Source organism: Branchiostoma belcheri, unplaced genomic scaffold, assembly GCF_001625305.1.
Source record: "Branchiostoma belcheri isolate BF01 breed outbred unplaced genomic scaffold, Haploidv18h27 scaffold5, whole genome shotgun sequence".
In the NCBI taxonomy this organism is placed as follows: domain Eukaryota; kingdom Metazoa; phylum Chordata; class Leptocardii; order Amphioxiformes; family Branchiostomatidae; genus Branchiostoma; species Branchiostoma belcheri.
The window spans coordinates 159,208-181,353 of NW_017804131.1; the positions used below are offsets into that span (position 1 = coordinate 159,208).

A 22,146-nucleotide genomic window follows, 5' to 3' on the forward strand; every position below is an offset into this window, starting at 1 on the left:
GAGTGCGGTTATGGCGTCCGGTTTCAATGTGTAATTTGTGGCAGCTTATCCTGAGTTTTGTAGTGGCGGTCCTATGCCGTATATTGTCGAGATTTAGATACTTTTCTCCATTATACGTTGTCTTGAACAGTCTGTACGATCTCAATTTGTTTCTAGCAGCTCCGCCTTTGTTATCATTGTGTATTTCTTTTAGAAAAGTTTGGAAATGGATGTCTTTCAGACGTTGGTTGATGGAATTAATAATATATATGGCAATACCTATTAAAAATTTCATCCTTATGTGGTAATACTTGTGTCAGATACCATTCTTTCCTAATAACTATACCTTACTCACGTACTTCCTAAATAATCAAACATAAATCCATACGAATGTGAGTTACAGCTCAGGGTACACATTTCATTCGTTGATGCATGCATCATATTAGCACCCTCAAAAACAAACAATACAACTTCCTACATACAATACGGTGTTAAAAACACACACATTTTAAAATACTAGTAGTACTAAAACAACAATCCGTTATAAGAAAAATTCCTTTTACTCAAGCTATATCAAAAGGGTTACAAATTTATACTATTATAAGAAGAAGAAGAACTTTATTGACACAACAAAAAGTACAGCGACTTTTGTAAGGTCAAAGACATGTAGATATACAGACAATTATACATGGGTATAACGAAAATATCCTACGTACAGAACAATAGGTGGGTCAACTAATACTACTTGTTCTAAGGTCTAATATTATTAAAATACTCACGTCGCCGGTGTGTTTTTTAAACACCGCCCTTGTTATTGCTCGGACTTAGAGAGACTCGCGCTAAACACGCTATTTGGATGTGGCGTACACTGCGAAGGTCCAATGTTCCGGGGTACATTTTGTGCGAGATAGCTATGTATTTTGTGAGCACACCCAACATGATAGTAATTTTCCCAAGTTCCCGACCTTTGCTTCTGTCGATGCATTTCTCTCAATTGCCTTGACGTTTTTCTGATAAAGTTATCGAGAGCACGTCATTCGACCGTGGCCGTAAAATATGAATTTCAGAGTCGCCTTTCAGCGGGTTGTTGTCAGATGGCGGGCGGCGGTGTGAGTTAGCCGCGGCCGTGACGTGTGCTGACAACCGACCGGGGTTAAACGTTTAGAACATGACGTGCACATTACCACGGTTTTCTCCCCGACGCTGACCGGTACGTCCTGACTAATCCAAACCGACGTTAAATCGATCCGTGTCCGCTGAATCTTTTATGGTCCGTGCAAGGGGAAGCCTTTATTTGTCAGCAGGATACATGACCACACGGCACCGGGCGGAGGGAACTACAGCTATGAACTGCTGCCAAATCAATATCCATTTGGTCCAAACAGCGTCGTTTGCGCCTGAAAACAGCGAAAGTTATAGGTACTTAAGTCTGTCGTAGCTGGGAAAAAAGCACCAATTACTGGTTTACCGATAATTATCACCCACAAATTTGCTGACTTGCACTAGTGTTGGCAAGCCGGGACGGAGCTATTTGTGAACTGTCGTTATCGTGAATTATCATGATCTCTGGTGTAGGGAAGAGATTGATAACCTCAAGTTGGTCCTGTTGTTCACTGGTCACACCAATCGTAGATTGAGGATGCAAGTCATTTTGCTGTTCAGTGTGCATTGTATAGAAATGAAAGAGATACCCTGTAGTATTCAGTGTAAGTTTCCCAGTTTCCGAAATTCAGATAGAACGCTGACTTTCTATTCATTGTGGAATTAGGCAAACCGTGTCTTATAAGCTTACAGCAAGAAGATGTTGAATTTGTAAATAGTAGTCAAACCGCTAGGTAATATCATGTGTTATATTGTGTAATATTATATGATACATGGTAATTATTGTATTGTGTGATATCTTTGTAAATTTTGTATAGTGAGATATCTCTGCTTTTCAATAACCTGTACTTAGCCTGTAAGACCATGAATGTACACTAAGATCTTTCATTTTTTGATTAATTGATTGATAACATGAGTTCAGCAAAACCACAGTTCGCTCATAAACTGTTCTGATTGGCTATACTTAACATCATCACTACTGAAAAAGGGGTACCACCAAGGGTAGTGTATGACAGGGCCACATATCACTTGAATAATTATGAAGTATACATATAATGTACGCAGGTAATTCTACACGACAGTTTAGAAACGGCAACCGAAACTCTCTCATTTAGAAGTAATTCGAGCGCTATAATAAAAACGTAATAAGAGAGACCTAAAGCAGCGAAAAGGGATTTCATCAATGCCATTAATCAGAATCATTTATGTGGGTGTCAGAGTAGCAAAAGGAGTCAACAAACCATCAGGATGTATTTATTGAACATTGCTGTGGGGGTATGTATCCTATCTTATGTCTAATCATAGGAAATATACTTCGTTGCTGCATCTGAAATACGAGGATTTGAAACATCTCGATGTAGCTAAACAAGATGCTGAAGCCATGCGTACATATGAAGGATAAGCCCAAATAACATTTTATAATTGGGCACATCAAGGCATCCAATTGGATTTCATGAGAGCAAAACTAGGAATATTCTGAATAAGGCAATCTTTGTCATATTGACACATACTGATTCTCATTAGCACATTTGTGTCAGTATTTCATACTTTCGGCTTTTAAAACTACAGAAACAAGCCCCAAGATGAGTCCTTTATTTTCTGTGTGGTACCCTAAAAATCAGCCAAGGGCCCTTCCAGTAACCATTTTTTTCGTCAGAATTTTGGGAATGTTTGCTCCATACATTGGGCTAGTGTGGTTTCAACTCAGTAATATAGATGTAGATAAATGGCTAGAATATTGACTTTGAAAGATCGGGTTTCCAAGCCCAAAAAACTGCCCTGGATGTCTTTTATGAAGTAACGTAAAACGCAGCGGATTTCACCAATTCATCAGACTCACAAGCAGCAAAGGCGTTGTAACCTTTGACTTTTAGCAATCAAACTTCCCAATGCAGCGGTGGGACACCCGTGGCGTGCTAATAAAGGTTAACAACAACCGCAGCTAGTTAACATGCAGCAAACAGAGCCCAGGAAAACATAGTTTAAGCCTCCTACAGATTAAGTCTTCTCAATCGGAACGGGGTGACCGGTAGGGCGCTCACTAACTACAAAAAAATGTCCTGGCCGCAATTTTAGGGCAATTACGTCCAATAGAGGAAATTGCCGGTGGATTACTTAAATAGCCTGACGTTCGAGGTCGAAGTAATCTTCAGGGTGGAACGGATGCAGTGCACCGCTCATGTGTATACATGTAGACGTTACAAATTGCACAGAATGCGCCTAGAAAATGGCGTCTTTCCTCGAATTCGAAACATGTAGTGGTCATCAGGGACGACGCAGGTGAATATATCATTTACGTGTCTACTCTCCAAGCAGAGGTTTGGGTTTTGGCTTAAATTAGGTGTGTTTTCAGTCTAAATCCCTCCTGCTATAAAATTGCAACATGATGAACAACTGAATGTACCATGTTAGCGTAAGTCCCTTTTGAGATGTTCTTTTATAACGTAGTAACTGTGATTTAAGTTCAGTAGACACCTTCGCTTCTTGTTGTATACACCCGAGATTTCCAGGTAGTATGCCAGATACGATTTCGGCCTCACGTCGAGCCCCCGGTCTGAAATACCTCATCCATCTTTGTCGCACCCGTAGGTCACACCTAGGGGGTCTTGCCAGCATCAACAGCTCTTCAATAAATCACCATCCGGTACCTGCCATAACGGTGCTAGTTTTAGAGAGTTATGGATAGGAAAACAAATACTAGTATATCTACTGTCAAAGCACTCGTGAAATTATAAGTAACGGCAGTTGTGTATTGTGTACACGTTAGATAAAGATACAACAAAAGCTAGCTCAAAAATACAGAATATATGCTTCATACCTGGCGAGACGCAGGTAGAAGTCTTTTCTTTGTTTCCAGTCGTCTGTACTCCCTTGATATTTAAAGCTGTATGAACTTTAGCGGCCCTGACAGGTAGCTGAATACACGGCGCTCTCTGCGCTGTCAGGGGTCTGATGTGGACACATTACCCGTCAAAGCCATGACATTTAAAGTACTTAAAATGTATATTACGACTGCAGAGGATTCATGTTTGATAAAGACCACAAAAGGCTGGTCGTAAGAAAACAAAGCTTCTTATATATCAGCCTAGAAGGCGACTGAAAGTTTTTTGTTTGCCTGAAGCCGTTTGAGGTCTTTGCCATTTTTAGTTTCGCTATCCTCCACAACCGTGCCAGCTTTCATTTCGACATTTGGTTATCACATGGCTATTGTGGCAATACGCGGAGGACGGCTCATAAATAACACATGGCCTCTATGGTGGGGACTGCGTTTTGATGGATGACAGTTTGAATATTTAATGAGCCCAGTCATTCATGATAAACTGTTAATTTAGATATCTATTATCATCTGTCATTTTACAATCAGGTCAGAAGGGATGAGGGTATAGTTTGTAACTTCCAGTTTGTTGAACGTCATTAAATGGAATCAGAAGAAGGGATTTCAAACAGGAAATATGGCTGTACAAGCAATACCAACATAAGCCTGCTGATTTAGATGTACAGCTGTAAGTGGAAAATGATGTGTTTTGCCTACAGGGTAACTTCGGCCCAGAATATACAAGTGCTTGTGGTTTTTTCTTTGTATGAAGCAGCTACATATTGTATTAAATGCATTATGATCTTTACTTCTTATTACCTTCGTATATGGAGGTTTTGTTTTCGATGTGGATGTCTGTATGCTTGCTGGTTGTTTCTACATACTAGGTATGTCGGGAACACTGACAGGAAGTTAGGTCAAAGGTCCCAAAATATATCCTAGAAAACGTTAGTCCATTTCCTCCTTCAATTCCCTGCTATACTTATGACTGTGGTCTTATGGGAACCAGTGGGAAAATGCATAGACCAAAATCAGCGAGAAATTCACAATAATGAATAAAAAAGAGTTATTCACAAATAATTTTGAGATACCAGTCACGGTATACAATACGGCCAGTAAAAAAACAGACAGGACAGTTTGCCAAAGTATCGTGAAATGTTATTTTCCGATCGATTCTTTCACATTTACCGGCCCATATTGTCAAAGTGTGCGATATTTAGACGATGGCGCGGCGTTAAATCCATGCATATATCATTATTGCCTTACAATCTGCATCCAAAGGGCAAACGCACCTCCAGTGATCGATGGAGGCTGCTATGAGCTATCGTCCTTGACTGGATGGTTTATAGCTACCCCCTCCACTGTATGCTAAAGTATCACACTCTCTCTAGTCAGTTACGATGCAAAGGCGTTAATGGCATCAACCCTATAGTTGATAAGTTAATTATATTGTATTACCCTGCCGTTGCAACTTTATATTGTGTGCGACTTTCTGTGCACGTATATGACCGCTGTATGGCAGATAAATTTAGCAAGTAGGCAGGGCTAGAATGTCGCGGATGGCTAATATAAGCCCAGAAAATGCGCTCAAACGTTTATTTGTAGGTAGCATCTACCGATCCAATGTCCTTATTCGTGCAGTCCTCCTATCGTGGACTGTCTTGTCATGATAGCGTTTAAACAAAAATAGCCTACGTGCGTTATTAGCCTGGAAAGAGCCCTTTCATCGGCTCCTCCTCGCCATCAGCAAAATTAGCTTCTCTATAACTCTTGACGTCGCGTCGAGCCACCATGGGCTTACCTGGGGACCGAGGCTATCCCCACCAAACGTGGAATTAGCTGCTCTGTAACTCCTGACGGCGCTTTGAACCGCCGTGTGCTGGGAGCCTGGGGACCGAGGCTATAAAACGCGGAATTAGCTGCTCTATAATGCCTGACGTTGTGTGTCGAGCCACCACGGGCCTGCCTGGGGACCGAGGCTATCCCCACCAAACTTGGAATTAGCTTAACTATAACTCCTGATGTCGCTTCGAGCCGCCAGTACTGGGGAGCCTGTGGACCGAGGCTATCTATAACTCCTGGCAGAACGTGAAGCCGCCGCGGACGGGCCTGGAGATCGAGGCTATCCCCTCCAAACGCAGAATTAGCTGCTCTATAACTCCTGACGTCGCCTGGAGCCGCCGTGTGCTGAATTATTGATGTGACTCCATGTTATCCATTTACGACCAGGATTTACAGGTGGAGGGGAGATTATGAAGTAGTCTGATTTATGGCAACCCTGATTGATATTGTTGGTTGACATTCTCGTCCTTATTGAGTTTCACCTCTAATCGGTTCAAAGTTACTTCTGTCAAGATTTACACAGAGTTGGCGGAACTGGAAAATATCACTTATCACTGTTGTACGTGTGTCGAAATTGCGTATCTCTGGAGATTAAACTGTTGGTAAATGTATCTTTCAACTTGCTGGTGCCATGTGTGTTTTGAGAGTTGCCAGGCTGCCACGTATATATAGGCAGCTGTGTATCTAGGAGGAAATCTTCCCTTGCTCAATGATCCAGTTTGCTGCATTTTGCTCGGTACGTACATACGTTTTGCTGCTGTTGGGCGTTGCTCTATCTGTTTGTGCAACATATGACTGATATATATATTGATGAGTTTTTGTAGGTAATACATGGCCCAATGCAAATTTGATTAAAGTTGGGGAAAGATTTTGATTCGAAGCCAGTTCTAGGATTTTAAACGGATTTCTTAACGGTTTACTTTCTTTTACGCTTCACGCTGCCACGTATTTTTTGAGTGTTCACAATCACTCATTTCATTTTGTGCGATTTTCCAGTAATACCCGCTCGATAATTTCTACCGTCACGCTTCAACGAAGTTAGGTAAATCTGAGGAAAACTGGCGTCATATTTTACGCGCCAAATTGAAGATGACAGAAAGAGCCATCTTGTTAGATGATATCCAAAGCTGTAATAACGAGGACGGCTTTAAAGTTGCGGGGATTCGTCCCTACGCGGAAGTACGCCAAAGCTCTTAACGACACATTAAGCTTAGTGGCGCTTTTATTCAGTTGCCTGTTTGCCATCGACGCGCTGTTGTGCCTAGTGCACGTGAGTAGTATGCTTGCCTTGTATGCGGGAGGTTGGGGTTCATAACAAAGACTAGACCTAATTATGTTTACCTTCGCAGAAGGAAAACATGTTGTTTTTGTTCTCCACTGTTTCTTATTCCTCTTCTTCTTCTCCAACCAAACACGGTCAATGACCTGAACCAGACGTATGTCACTATGGTAACTAGTGTTGGGTTACATCATGTTGCAATTTCATAGCAGGAGGGATTTAGACTCCTGTCACCAGATATATGAATGTGGTTGAGTAAGAATTAACAGCTAGAACAGACCATATGCGAAGGTAAACATTTGCTTTGCAAATATCAATGTTACATTTCAAGTTATTCATCGCATTCATTTAATTATAACAAAACATTTAAGCCAGATAAATGAAATTAAAAATAGAGTTCCTATAACTAATAGTCATTATAGTGATAGTCAACTGCACAAGAGGAGAAAAAAAAATCAGATAGCACTCCTCTAACACATTATTTCAAAGATCGATTTTTTTTACAAGTGATGCTTTCTCTTAAAATTGAACACACGGTGCTACCAGTGGACTAGCCCCTGTTGAAAGCATGCACATTTGTGTTGGCCAAAGAGGTATACAACGTACGTAGATGGGCGCCGCCCTATACATCCCTTGATTTGGGAAGAACATTGACTTTCTTCACCACAGTTGCAAAACGCATGACGAATATGCCTATTCACAATGACACAGAACTTTGCATTTAAACTATTACACCGCAATTGTTTGATTTACGGACGGTTTTTGACTTCGTTATATCGCGCTCATTTCAGTTTCAAGATAACCATCGAGAACAACATAAACACATCTATTATGAGTCTCCTAAACACGAGATAACATCCTCACTACGTGATCAGCTAGTGTAATGGAGTTAGCTAATGAATTAAGCTTTTGTCTATGAAGTATGGGATTTTGCCTTTGCTCACAAAACCCCTTTAATATTCATTTCACATATACGGGAATCTAGGCTTTGTGCCTGGATATAAGCATGATTTCTGGTGGTTTTCGCAGCTTCTCTCACTTCTTAACACATGAATGCGACAGCTTCAATACATCAGGGTTATACGTGGTTGGTTTCGGCGTATGTGATCCAATTATTTTCGCTTCTTGGAGTAAGAAGAATTACCTCTTCTCGGAGCCGATTTTTCTTCAGATCTAGATCTGTGAGATAGCGCTCCACTTTAGAGACGTTTCCAGACGTTTCTGCTAGAGTAGTAGGGGAGGGGGTGGCAAACTGATCAAAATGGGTGGAATATGGTACAAAAAGTAAATAATTGTAACGTATTTACGATTGTATTATAACGTCTGGTATATTAGTGGAACTTGGTAGGTTCTGAATTTCCTAAGAATTGAGAATTTTGGAATGAATCGCTTACAATTAATATTACTTACGCGTTGACAATTACATCGTTAGAGGCATATATACTAATCCTAAATACTCTCAAATCTGTACAGCCATCGGTTTCTTTTGAGTGATCGTGACTAAGCCAAATTTGGTTAAACTGAACGATAGTATCTACTTTAGAGATCCACTGGTACTGTCAGCTAACAACAGTAGTGCAGAGAGGTGACGTGGTCGCATTTGGAACCTCTCCAGGCTAAATTACCGTGAGAAAGGGCGCCCACAATGCGGAGTCAGATGAACTATCGGTCCATCTTCCCAATGACGTCACGTCCTGTGTACTGTTCTAACGGTCGTACCTGTGAGGCCTAGACTCCATATCCGTTTTGATTTAAAGGCACTCAAATCGTCTTCAGGGCAGTAAAATGGATTTTCAAAGTCAATTTTCTGGTCATCTTTAATGTAAGTTGAATAAAGGAGGTCAAAAATCAGATTTAACCTCCTTGGTTGAATCAAGCCTATCACATTGCATATTGATATCTAGATCTGTGTAGCAAAAATCCGATGTTGTTGGTGGAGTTTAAAACGGTTGCTTCTTTCGTGTCATAGAAAATGATTCTAGCTATTTATTGGTGGTACCAAAAAATAGAGTGACTGCTCGCGTAGCTTGTTTTTGAATTAAACTATTTCAACTGCTTCAAGTGTGAAATGATGACGTAAATGTGCTAAGAAATGGCACTGAATAAACTGCTGCCCTGAAATTGCATTGGGTGTCTAAAATCTGCCTGAAGCATTGAAAAAGTCCAAAGATAAGCCGCCCGAGGAGTCCTGGTACGCATAACAAAAATCCACACCTCGTCCAAACTATCTGCAATGTCAATGATTTTGCAGCCTGCATTACGACATAGACAGGAGCTACTGCAGTGTAGTTATATGCCGCATGAGGGCGCGCGTACCTGATCCCATGGCGCGACAGGTGTTTGGCCTTGGGAAGCACCAAGGACGGCCAACAGGTGCCCATTGGCCAAGGGTCATCTGGAATCGTAAACGAAGGCTTTTACAAATTGGGGTTAACACTGAAGACGAACAATATACAATATAGGCGGTTACAAAGCACAAGCCTTCATATATGTTATGTGTATCATTGTACGTAGATACACTAAATGGGGCCTTTGCTGATCATGATACGAGTAACCCAACCACAAGTTTCAGTAATTCTACATTGTCTCCCATAGCTTCTACTACAAAAACTTGTGACTTGATACTTTTGGGGTCCGACGTCCGTTTGTACTTGTCATGACGCAATAGTTTTCCTATAGAACTCAAACACATTATTGCGTAACCTATATGCAATGTTTAGATTAAATTTTAGATTATTCCGTCCAAGATCGCAGCAAAATGGGGTAATCCTCCTTTATAAAGTAAAATGCGCCAATTACGCTCTACGTTGAATTAGAACGGTCCGTCTACGCTACGCCCTACGGAAAAGGGCCATATGCATAAGAATCTACGTCTTTTTTGTGCGAGATTTTTTCTTTGTCAAGAGTTTTTCTTGTCAACTTCCTTGTAAATGTTGTGATTCTTATTTACCCCGAGACCTTCCTGTGTACGTATTTCCAAAATGTCACAGTCTGGAATTATGTTTTTTTTTCTAGAAAGGCCCAGATGTTTCCCTTTGTGCGTGTTTGCCGCCAATTCATGACGTCACAGGTCAGAGGTTAGCATGCGACCCGAAGCGTGTGGGCACAAAGCACCGTGCCTAGTTGTTGTCTTGGCGCCTTCCTGTGAACAACAAAACTGCCTTTTCTGTTGTGTATCTCCCAGTCATGACTTACTCAGCTACCATAGGACATTTTAGTGTTTTGTGAGGAATCTCTGGAAGTGATTTGAAGCCGAGTTTGGAGCGGGAAAAGTCGTCCTACTCAAAGAAAGCCTTTTTGCAAGGTGTGCACAAACGGTTGGCCGAACTTGGGTGCGCCATCTTTGTTTACTTTAACACCTGAACTTTTAATTTTAGCTCGGCGATTTGTTGGTTAAACTTTACCGTTGCTCGCCAGCATGCCTAAAGGAGGAGGAAAGGTACGGAAGAGGCAGGACTCGGCGTCGTCTGGCGCTGGAGACGGCGGGGAGAGCGCGGCCAACCAGTCGGCGGGAAATTCGACCAGTGCCAACGGAGGGGTCCGCGCGGGCTCGCTGGAGCGGGGTTGCTGCCACCCCGTCCAGTGCTCGTGTGACGACCCGCTGGACTTGGCGAGGAACGCCGTGAAAGTGATCTGCAGTAACGAGGGCTGCCCCGAGAGCTCCTTCATGCACGACAGATGTTTTGACAAGTGGGAAGACAGTGTTTTAGACCATCTGTCTTGCGCTCCTCGCATAGTGACAGGGAGGTACGTTACTATGGACTTCCGCAAATATGCCGAAGTTCCTCAAATTGCTTTCCTATTTCTGTGTTATGTATCTATGGATCCAAGGAGGTTAGAGAGACCTCCTTGTCGGATCTTAGAAACACATTATGGCTTCTTTTATGCGCTAATTAGTACCAATGACCCGGTTTACACGACGACAAAAACCTGGCGTACGATAATGGCGTACGCACGCGATCGTACGTCCGTTCCGGTTTACACGGAGCGGGACGGACAGCGCCGGGACTCCCGCAGCGCTCCACACTATCGTGACCCCATTTGACCCGCCGCGAGCTTTGACATAGCGCTATTTTCAAAATGGCGGGAGAACAGGCTCTTTTTCTGTTCTTCATGCGTCAGATGTTGCTATTCTTCTTTTCGCGGATGTACTTGCGTCGCCGGGCATTGCGTAGAAGAAGGGTTGGACGTCGCAGGGAGCGGTGCCATGAGATCCAACGGGCAGCAATTTTTGCAGTCATTGCAATCATTCAAGCTCAAGGCGGGATCGATCGGTCAGTGTGGGAACGTGACAGTTAGAGCTATTGCGCACTTCTGTCAGTTGCGGCAGTCGCGAGCAAACAGGCTCAGCAAAACAACAAACAAATCAAATACGATAAAAAAAACAAAAGGAAAACCGAAACGGATCAGAGAAAACAGAGTAAAGATCAGTAACACGGCGTGGGTTTTCACAGGCGCGGGAACATTGGGAAGAAGAATGGAATTTGCATATGACCCCTGACCTCCTGCAACAGGGAAGAGCTTGCAAACGCCGTTCGTACGATCAGTCGCGTTTACACGAGGCGGGGAGGCATCCTGACTCCCCGCTGGGCGATCGTACACGATCGTACGCCTGCCTTCGAGGTGGCGTACGCAAATTGCGTACGATAGGTGCGTACGATAGGTGGGGCCGGTTTACACGCTGGAAAAAATGGTCGTACGCAATTGTCGTACGATCGCGTGCGTACGCCATTATCGTACGCCAGGTTTTTGTCGTCGTGTAAACCGGGTCAATATCCACGTTTTTTTTCACGGCTGTTGTTGTAAACATATGGTGTTCATTATTTTGGTGTCATCAACAACATTATTTTTATTGTGGATAGAAACCAAATTCTTTATACAGTTTCATACATCAGTGTTCCTAAGCCAAAATTTTTCATAGCATAGGGGTCAGGTACAGAAGAGCAACTTTCGTGGCGCAAATCACGCATAATTTGAGCCGAAAAGTTTTGAAACTCATAACCCCCTGAGAGTGAGACACTATTTCTTGTTTAATGTGGAACAGATTTTGTGAACTTAAGGTTTTCCCTTTGCTATAGCTTCGTTCTAAAGTTATATTTTCATTTTTTGGCAAGATTTATGAAGGTTCTCCCTCCCAAAATATCCCTCTGCAGCTATGCTGGTTGAAATTTTGCATAGGGGTCAAAATTATAGAGGGTCAAAATTATAGCATAGGGCCTGGCTATAACACTGTAACATGTTCTAACTTGTAACCAACCACGACAACTGTCAGACAGTCTATTAGGGTTGCTTTCTGTTTCAAACAGAAGACTAGAAGTAGTTTTTATTAACATTCTACCCCAGTTTACATGATATTTAGAACTTTTACCAGGTTTGCAGAGATTTTGCATTAAAATGACATAAAAAGTACCACCATGTTCTTGGTGTTGTAGGTTTCTTCGCTGGCCCAAAGAGAAACGTCGTGAAAGCCTGTGGACCATTCGTGGATATGACTTGGTGAAAAAGGCGCATGTTGAGGTGAGTAAAACTTTCAAACCCCAAGCACTGCAGACCTACTCCCAACCACCAGCCAACCTGTCTCCAACCATAGCCAACATCCCGTTCACACCTGAATGTTCTAAACATTTTCCAGGGTCGGCAGGTTTTTATAGGGTTGGTTGGGAAACATGGAACACAACATTTTTTTCCTAGGCCTTGAGTGTTTTACACAAATTTGTTAGCCTAGTATCGAGGACTTACAAGCTGTTGTACAGTCTTGTATGTACACTACCTGTCCTACTTACAGGTACTGTTTCTCTTCTAACATGATTTGGAGAAAGCATCATTTAACTGCAGAAACTGGACATAAACAACTTGTAATTTGGCATACTAAAAAGACTAAAGGATCAGTGGTATCAAGGACATTATACACAGATGTGTATATTATGTCCTTGGTGGTATGGATTGCTCAAAATGCAGAAAGACTCACCCACCCACCCACGCACAGAGTGTACATGGATGGATTTCAAGCTCTTTACAGGTACAAATATGTAATACCGTACAATGCACATCAACTGACCCATAGAAACCATAGTCTCACTGACTGTGCTTCAAGCTTTTGAGTATTTGACATGGTTTTATATGATATATCCTTGGGCAGGACCAGGATTGTGTGATGTAACAAATGCAAATTCCTACAGGAGGTAGGGCAAATCAGATTGAACATGCATTACAATAGGTAATTTCATCCAAGTGACCAGACGTGACAATAGGTCTTTTTGTTTTCTTCCAAATTACTATGCATTACCAAACAAGCCAATTACCATATTCATGCCAAAACAGTCTAGCCTATTTTTGATTAAAAAAAGAGATCACAGTAGCCATGCTATGTTTAGAGCGCCCACAAAATTATGACGTAACAACCATTGGGTGGTAAGCAAGAAGAGGGTGGTAGTTTGGAAGGTGATTTCCCTACCAAAACCAGCAATAATTTGTGTGAATAAGTATAACTATATATAGAAGCTCTTACTATGTTGTACCTGTGCTGCAATAACGTTCAATATATAGGTGTTCTGGTCTGTGTTACTGACAATTAGCCAAATCACACAGGTTTCTAATGATTATCACACAGGATAATTTGAACGTGTTTCATGCATGCAAACATTTGAATACTGGATTCAGACATTCGAACAAGGACTTGGTTGGAATTGATGTTCCGACACCAAATTTTGTTTCAAACCTTGTTTGAAGAGAGCCACACCCCACACACGTCAAAGATCCCACTGCAGGTATCGAAAAGAGTTAAGTTATTGGAATAGAGTCCTTCCCGGTGTGAGTGGTTCAAGCCTTACAGCCCGGTCTTACTCAGCTTGTACTTACATGTACAAAACTGGTGTGTTATGCCTAAAAAAGGCGGTTTACCGTTTATGCTTAACAAACAAACAAACAAAATATAGTCTAATGTCCTTGGTTTCACATATAGTAGCTAAAAAATTGTGATCAAAACCAGATCCTGCCAAATTCCTGCTCACTTTGAACAGGTGAATTGGTCTGTGGTAAATCTTACCTGTTATTTGATTGGCCCAATTGTTGGGACTACTTTGCACCAAGGAGGTTTTGTTTACACCTAAATGCGCGGCGTATCAAAGTTCATAAGGTAGTGAATGATTAATTTAAACCAACATACTATTGGTGCCACCCCTGGAAGTACGTGGCAGAAAGTTTCAGTAAGTATTAGGTTTTCTGATCATATGCCTTAGCTATCAGTGTCAACAATTTTCGAAATTCCAAACTTTTCAGGGAGTCATATTATTTTCTTTGTTTACATTTAGGTTTTTTTGAATGTATAGGATATGATCTTAAAACTTATTATTAAAAGAAAATCACAATCCTAACCATATGGTCACATTTCTATCCAAATTTAAACCTGCAACCATAAGTAATGACTACAAAATATGACTTGCCATATGTTATCAATGAATGTAGAGTTAACAGGTAGTGTGATACATTTTGTATCATTTTCAAAAAAGATGTAGAAAGTTTTTATGTTAGGAGAGTGTACTTTACCCAGGGCACTGTCGACAACAACAGAGTCACAAAATGGACACACCTTTAAACTTTAAAACCCAGATTAGATTCAACACAGCACGTGCCAACGATATTAATCTCCAAGCACAGTATCAAATTGGCCAGGGAGTATCTATTTGACAGGCAGTTACTATTTGCAACCCCAAGGCTGGCGAAAAAAAAAAACAGTACAAGAAAGCCAGATGAAAACATCTAAAAGTCATAACATGTAATAAAAAATAAGCCAAAACCTAAACCTAAACCTCTGCTTGAAGAGAGACTACAGAGTAATATATTCTATGTAGTATCGAGCCTCAATATACTACTAGTGAAGTGTGCCTTATTATGCATGATGTGGATATACATTGCACGAATGTATTAGATTCCAAGGCAAAGCTATCGTCTTATGTGCCACAAGAATGTAATTCAGCTTTAGCCTGGAGCATTTTCCTTCGTTCATGTATGCCTTGTTGTGTTTTACATGGCCTGTACATGTATTGTTACATCCTTACATACATGTACATGTATTATGGCTCCATTTTCTGCTGGCAGCTGTTCAAAATCACATTATTTATACCTTATGGGCAGCCATTATATATGTTCTTACCTGTGTAAAAATCCTGGGAACATTTCAACAGGTTGACAGTAATACATTACACAATCTCATCTTTAAAGCTGACTTGTGTTACGGGTTTTAAATTACTATAGGTACCCAAAGCGATTTTGGAGCAGTAAAACTGCATTTTCATCTCATTATTTATACCTCATGGACAGCCATGATATATTACAGGCCTTGTTTCATAATTATCATACATATAGGCTAGTTCTAGCTATTTATTAGTGGTACCAAAAAATATAGGGACTCCTTACATACGATCACTCGACTCATTTTGGGGCTATTTCAAAGTATGAAATGATATCGAAAATTCGCTAAGAACACATAGACTAGTAAATATCTTCCTAATAGTAATACGGAATATTTTTCATATTGCTGCCTTGAAAATAAAATTGCAAATTGGATTTATCTTTTATACCTGATCCATTTTTCATTCCTTCTTCAAGTTCTAGAACCTCCTTGGTTACATAAAAGGATGTTATATATGTAACTAGCTTAAAGTATTTTTAGTAGTCGGCAAGTTGAGAAAAATTGAATTGTAACCTGATCTAAGATTATGTTCTCACAAGGATTTTCTCAAAGCGTAGGGGTCCGGTACAAAAGGACAACTTTCGCAGTGCAAGTCCCGTATTGAGTCCCCCATAACATGACCACAGCAGGGGGTCTGGTATTCTTCCTGAAAAATGTTGAAACTCATAACCCCCTGAGACACTATTTCTCACTTATTGAGGGGCAGATTTTGTGAAGTTAAGGTTTCCCCTTTTGTTAAAGCTTCATTCTTAAGTTATCTTCTTGAAGATTTTTGAAGGGTCTCCCCCCCAAAACTCCCCTATGCTGGTTGAAAGACAGCATAGGGGTCCAAATCACAGCATAGGGGGTTCAAATCACAGCATAGAGGGCTTCTATGCTCAAATAGCATAGTGAGAACTGTGTGTAGTGTCATCAGATTCAGATTGAGTCTTTGACACATCCTTTGTAGAGAGTCTAACAGGATGTGTTGCTGACAGAAAATTGAGACATCACCTGCAGGGAAACAGATTAATTACATCTATTATTCAAGCTGTCCAGGAAATCAAACTCTCAGAATCTTTCCTCTCCTCTCATCTGCCTGGCCTTGGATATCACAGCAGCTACTCATCTGTCCATGTAGCTTCTACCAGGCTTCAGGAGTGGCTGGGTAGCCTCTACCAGGCTTCAGGAGTGGCTGGAAAAAGTAGAAATCGGCCAAAAAGACAGGAGTTGGTCCACTGAAGGAGTACATTTGCTGAGTGTATTTCTGGCATCCAATTTTGACTTAGGGAATAGGAGATGCCTATGAAGCCTGATACTGTTGACATGATTTTGAAATTAAATGATTTGATCTAGGGTTGATTCTAGTTGTGATTCAGGGTCTGAAAGCCTCATCCAAAGCCAATGAAAGCTACTTGTACTATGGTACATGTATGTCTTGAATTTTGCAAAGGGAAGATCATTCATTGCATATATGTAACCTACAATGTATGTGGGCATTGTTGTATTGCTTATACATTTAAGAAGACACAGACTGGAGAGAGATAAGATTTCAGTTGTACTTAGAACGTTTTTATGAGTACGTGCTAATCTACATGTAGCCACGGGGTGAAAGTTCACACTTGTGAACTTCAGTCATGGTCCATTAGTTTGTAACTGTGCACATCCGGTAAGGTCTGAAGTAGGGTGTTCTTGTTATGTACACAACTACTCAGATCAATTAATCAATCACATCTATGGGGTGACTGAAATGACCTTCCTTAAGTTAAGGCCACACATTTAATTTGTTTGTTGTTGAGCTTTTTGTAGAAAAAAAATATGAAGCCAAAGTGAAAATAAACAGGCTTAGGCCTACACATGTATATATAATAGACCCAAATGCTACTACATTGTGTGTACTAGTATTTTTTAGGAGCCATGAAGTTGAACTCAACATGCCAGACTGATTTGTGATTCAAACAATGAATTTTTCAATAAATCACTTCCAGACTTACAAATTGAACAGAAAAGTGAACATGACATGTGTATGTATGTATACAAAAATGTTATTAAAAAAACTGATTCAGCAAGAAATGTGGACTTGAACAAACAGCAAATATTTCCAGAGTTACAGTATACATTTCTGCTAGCTCCTAGATACATTGTAACAGGAGCTCAATAAATAATTACATGGACTGGATAGGTACCTGTGAATAGCACATCAATTTGTGAAGGGACAGGCAGCTAATTAACTTGTTACGGGGGTGTTAGAACTGGTATCACAGCTGCCTCCTGTCCCTACATCAAATAAAGATGTTTATGTCATTTGTATCTCTAGGGCTCAAAATACTGACTTGAAAAGTATGGATCATACTAAAAATTGTCCAGGAAACAAATTGCCATTATTTACATGTATTTCATACATGGTAACAGTGAATGTAGCAAATAAAATTCATGCACACCTACATTTGTATGTAGACCCAGTACATGGACCAGGGCAAGTTAGGTGCAGGTAGACATCGGAAATACATGCACAGCTCCAATTTTACCTGCACTAACCTGCATATACACTGTACATGGACCAGTGCAGGTTAGGTGCAGGTAGACACCAGAAATACCTGCACAGTTGCAGCTTTACCTGCATTAAGGTGTATATACACCCAGTATTTTTAGCCCTGATAGATGTTGCAAATCATGGCCAAAAGAGAATATATATTTAATGTTCTGCGTAATTTGCATCAATTTTGAATTGTGACAATTTGTGATAAGATGTGACGTGTGAAATCATTTTTTTTGTGTGTCTAACTTGCTGTTTTTCCACATGTGTCCCCTGCAGGTTTGTAAGTGCAAGTGTGGGAAAGGCTACCTGCGGAAGGACACAGAGTGGCGTCCGGAAGAGGACCCCTCCGCTAAAAAGAAGAAGCAGAAGAAGGGCGGATCCTCCCAACAGCAGCAGGAGCAACAACAAAAACAACAACACAAACAACAACAACAGCAGAAAGAACAACAACAACAACAGAAAGAACACCAACAGCCAGCCCAACAACAACAACAGCAAGCCAAGCAGGCGAAGCCAACCCTTAACCATCCTGTTGTGAAGTGGCCAGCGTCCTACATGTTGCCTATTTCGGAAAGGTCGACCCCTCCCATTCCTGAACATTACATTCCAGGCCTTAACCTAGAGGATCAGAACGGACAGAAGAAAAAGAAGAAGAAGAAGAGGTCAAAGTCAGGGAAGAGCGAGACATCTTCACTGGCCTCCACCGAGTCCAAACCTCCCAGTCCTGATGAGGAGTTGAATTTCGAGCCCGCGGATGCGGAGGAGGCGGTTAAAACTGTTGACAAAGAAGGGGGGGCTGTGGAACAACTAGTAGAGTTAGGCTTTTCTAGGCAGGCTAGTGAGGAGGCTGTACAAATTCATGGTTCTATGGAGGAAGCTTTAGATTTTCTCCTCAAGTCCTCCTCACCTAAAACAAATGGTGATAAAATAGCTGATAAAGAATTAAGCTCTGCTGTGGCTCCACCAAGAAAGGTGGACAGTAATGGTAACCTTACTGTGCCTTATCCGGTGCAACAACTTATGTCACTGGGGTTTTCTAGAGAAGACAGCGAGGCTGCTTTAAGAATTCATGATAATTTAGATTGTGCTGTGGAATACCTTATGGCTCAGCGACAGTTTGCTCGGTATAGAAATAATCCGCCGGGAAATGGTTTTGTTGTCGGGCAGCCCCTTGCCCCCACACCCTTTACATCCCAGCCTCTTGGTCAATTTCTCCCACAAAATGGTCCTGTTTTCTCCCAACCTCAGTTATTTCTTCAGCAGAACGTTGAAGTTCCCACTCCCCAGATCCCTACTCCCTACTCTAACCCAACGTCCCAGCTCTTCCCAAGTTTGCCGCCAGGTTTTCTTCAACACCAGGTCCCCACGCCCCCCCAGCCCCCTCCCAGTGTCCCCTCCATCGACGACCACGTTCCACGCGAGGCTCCCGCCGTGAAAACTCACGACAAAACCGACATGTCGTACGCCATGCAGCGCTTAATGGACATGGGCTTTTCTTATAGACAGAGCGAGGCGGCCTTTAAACAGCACGGCCATTTAGATTCAGCCTTGGATGCTTTAATTTCAGGCGAGTTTGACGACATGCCTTGGGAAACACAGCCCAAACGTAACGCCAATAAAACCGACCCCTTTACAAACAAGCCGTTAATAGAAAACTCAAATTCTGACGCCAATACCAACCAGGGCGGCACTTTTCCCTCCTGGCATCCTATGCAGAGTCAGAACTTTATATCATCTCTGGATACCTTTTCTCTGCCATCTAAAGTGCCTGTTGAAACGCCAGTGCCAGTGCCAAATAAACAGCCCATTGCAGAGGATCCCATAACTGCCATCTCCGTTAAAGTCTTGACAGACATGGGCTTTACACCCGAGCAAAGCTACAAAGCAATAAAGCAGCACGGGACTGTCGAGGCAGCCCTGAACTCTTTGATAACCTCAGCATTTAACCAAAGTGGCTCCCTCGATACTGAAGTCTACATGTCCGACGAAGAGGACTTCCCCGAGCATCTGAGCCCACCCAAGCAAAACCACTCCAAGTCTGCCTTCCATCCGGTAGTGCCAAGAGCCACTCAGGTTGCACCAAGGTTCGCAGCCACTGTAGCACAGGCGCCAGTCTCACAGAAGCCAACGTTTTCTACACGTTTGTCGGCTCCTACAGCAAGGCCGGCTGGGCCGAAGGTTGTCACTGTGAACGGCAATCACGGCAAGGCTCCCGGGTCGACCCCCACCCCCTGTGCTGCCCTGTGGGTGGGGAACGTCAGCTCCAAAGTCAGCCAGGCCGACCTACAGTCCCTCTTCGGCAAGTACGGGCGCATCCTGAGCATCAAGATCATCCACAACAAAACCTGTGCCTTTGTGAACTTTACAAACATGGCGGACGCCACGCGGGCTCGGGACGGGCTGCAGGGGACGGAGGTCGGCGGGATGGAGCTGGTCATCCGTTTCCCTGACAACCCCATCATCAACGCCGACGGAAACTTCCTGATGATGAAGTCCAAACTGAAGACAGGGAACCAGAACGGGGGAGGCCAGTCGGCCGGCAAGGCCAGCCAGGCACAGAGCACTAGCCAGCAGGGGAAGGTGAAGGGACCTGTCGAGACAGAGTTCGGAGAGGAGTGCTTCTTCTATCGCACCACAGGCTGCCATTTTGGAAAGAACTGCTCGTACTTACACATTCCTCACCACAAGGGAGTCGATCTTTGAAGCTTTTCTTTTTACTGTAAAATTCTACCAGGGCTAATGGCTTGTGAGATAATGTAATTCTGGACGGGCCAAATGAACAAGAGGGACCAAATCTGCTTTAGGCACTTTACTTTAATACTTACTAACACACCTTTGACGTTTAAGTAAGGTTTTGTTAAAATATTATGCACCTCCAACATCCATGGTGGCATTATAAGTGGAAGTTTTGCTTCATAGGGATCGTATATTTGGCTTGGAAAGTCTTATCCTGGATTGTTGCAATGTGCCCTAAATATGAATACATGATACCAGTACTTCATAAAACACATTATGAAATCCAAGTACTACTACTTCAAAAAGGACCAAAAACATGCACAGAGGATGGCTTTTTTATTCATGTTCTATTATAGGCTCTGTTGCCTTCTATCTGTGCCATGTCTTATGGTCAGTGTTGACCAGGTTTTACCCACTTTTGGGCTTGATAAAGAGAATCTATTTTTTCATGTGATTTGTCAAAACGTATATCAGTGGCTGAAATGTGATGAGAAAAATAGTGTTAGCACGTAGTTTGAGTTTATTGTCTGTTTAGTTAAGGTGTTTTTTCTTTTGTTGTGATGTTTGTTGGAACCGAAGTAGTCAGAAATGTGCAACAAACAAAAACATGCTATATCATATATGTAGGGCAGTAAGTCTTATTGCATAACATCATAAAAACACAGGCATTAAACTTTCTTCTATGGGATGATCTATTGTGAAGTACATCTGAACAGCTACCTAACTACAGCTTAGTGATTCTTTTTCATATTAAGAGCATATGTACAAGCAGAGAAAATCACAAATAATTTGACTGGTATGTTTCATTTTCAAACTACAATCTATTTTATGTAGACCTAGCCATCATAATTGGTATTGACTAATGTTGATTAAAAATGTTGACATGACTTGGTTCAAACTTACCCCAAAGGATCTATAGTACCCAACAAAGTGTGTGTAAGGTTTAGTTTGTAGGTGTAGAATGTAGTCTGATAGAGGTTTATCATATAAAAACATTTGCCTTTGTTTTTATTGAAAGAAGTTCTGTCAAACCCAATTTGATAGTTATATGGCATTGTTGTAACTTGCTATGGTTGCCAGCAATGCATAGTCAGAAAGATAGCAGCTACGGGAATCATAATTATTGCATAAAATGTTGCACAAATAAGCTAAAAACAGTACATACAGATACAAGGGAAAGCTACTGTTATGTTATGAACTAAGCTTAGAAAGGCATACATGTATGTTGCTAGAATTGGACTAGATTTGCTTACGTCTAAGTTAATCTGTTATGTTAGCACTAAGGCCACACCAATTTAATTTGTTGGTTCTCGGATTCGCCTCTTCGTTTTTTTCTGATTTGCAAAAAAAAAAAAAAAATTTGATTCTGGTCCTGAATCAACTGAAAAATGCTCATGTTTTGTCCCCAACTCTTGAGGAAAGTCCTTTTCTTCCTAGTTGTTACAGTTTTCCCATCTATCATTGCAGTGGTTTGATTAAAATTAAATTTAAAAGTTCAAAATTCAAAGTTTAAATTTTAACCCAGCCTTTTGTAGCATTTAAGCCTATAATAGGATGCCTAGACCTGTTTTTATTTTTATTTTTTTTCGCCGTCGCTTCATATTTTTCCTGAAAAAATCCGAGAACCAACAAATTAAATTGGTGTGGCCTAACCTGAAGAAAGCACACTTTTATGGTAAAGTTAC

At 41.6% G+C, this 22,146-nt stretch overlaps 1 protein-coding gene across 2 annotated transcripts; it reads left to right on the forward strand.

Moving 5' to 3' along the window:
- Window positions 1–10,079: 10,079 nt before the first annotated feature.
- On the forward strand, window positions 10,080–21,554 carry LOC109479920. Of its 2 annotated transcripts, XM_019781983.1 has the most exons (4): window positions 10,080–10,320; window positions 10,434–10,763; window positions 12,449–12,533; window positions 18,002–21,554. In XM_019781983.1, the coding sequence occupies exons 2-4, from the start codon at window positions 10,435–10,437 to the stop codon at window positions 20,426–20,428; spliced, it is 2,841 nt and encodes a 946-aa protein (XP_019637542.1). In that variant the 5' UTR covers window positions 10,080–10,320; window position 10,434; the 3' UTR covers window positions 20,429–21,554. The 2 variants fall into 2 exon arrangements, with proteins under 2 accessions (XP_019637542.1, XP_019637541.1); XM_019781982.1 differs by having other exon boundaries at window positions 10,080–10,763.
- Window positions 21,555–22,146: the final 592 nt, after the last annotated feature.

Coding starts and splice junctions, on each gene's coding strand:
- LOC109479920 (XM_019781982.1), top strand. CDS start 10,435: ATGCCTAAAGGAGGAGGAAAGGTACGGAAGAGGCAGGACTCGGCGTCG. Junction 10,764..12,448: donor CCTCGCATAGTGACAGGGAG/GTACGTTACTAT, acceptor TTGGTGTTGTAG/GTTTCTTCGCTGGCCCAAAG. Junction 12,534..18,001: donor TGAAAAAGGCGCATGTTGAG/GTGAGTAAAACT, acceptor TGTCCCCTGCAG/GTTTGTAAGTGCAAGTGTGG.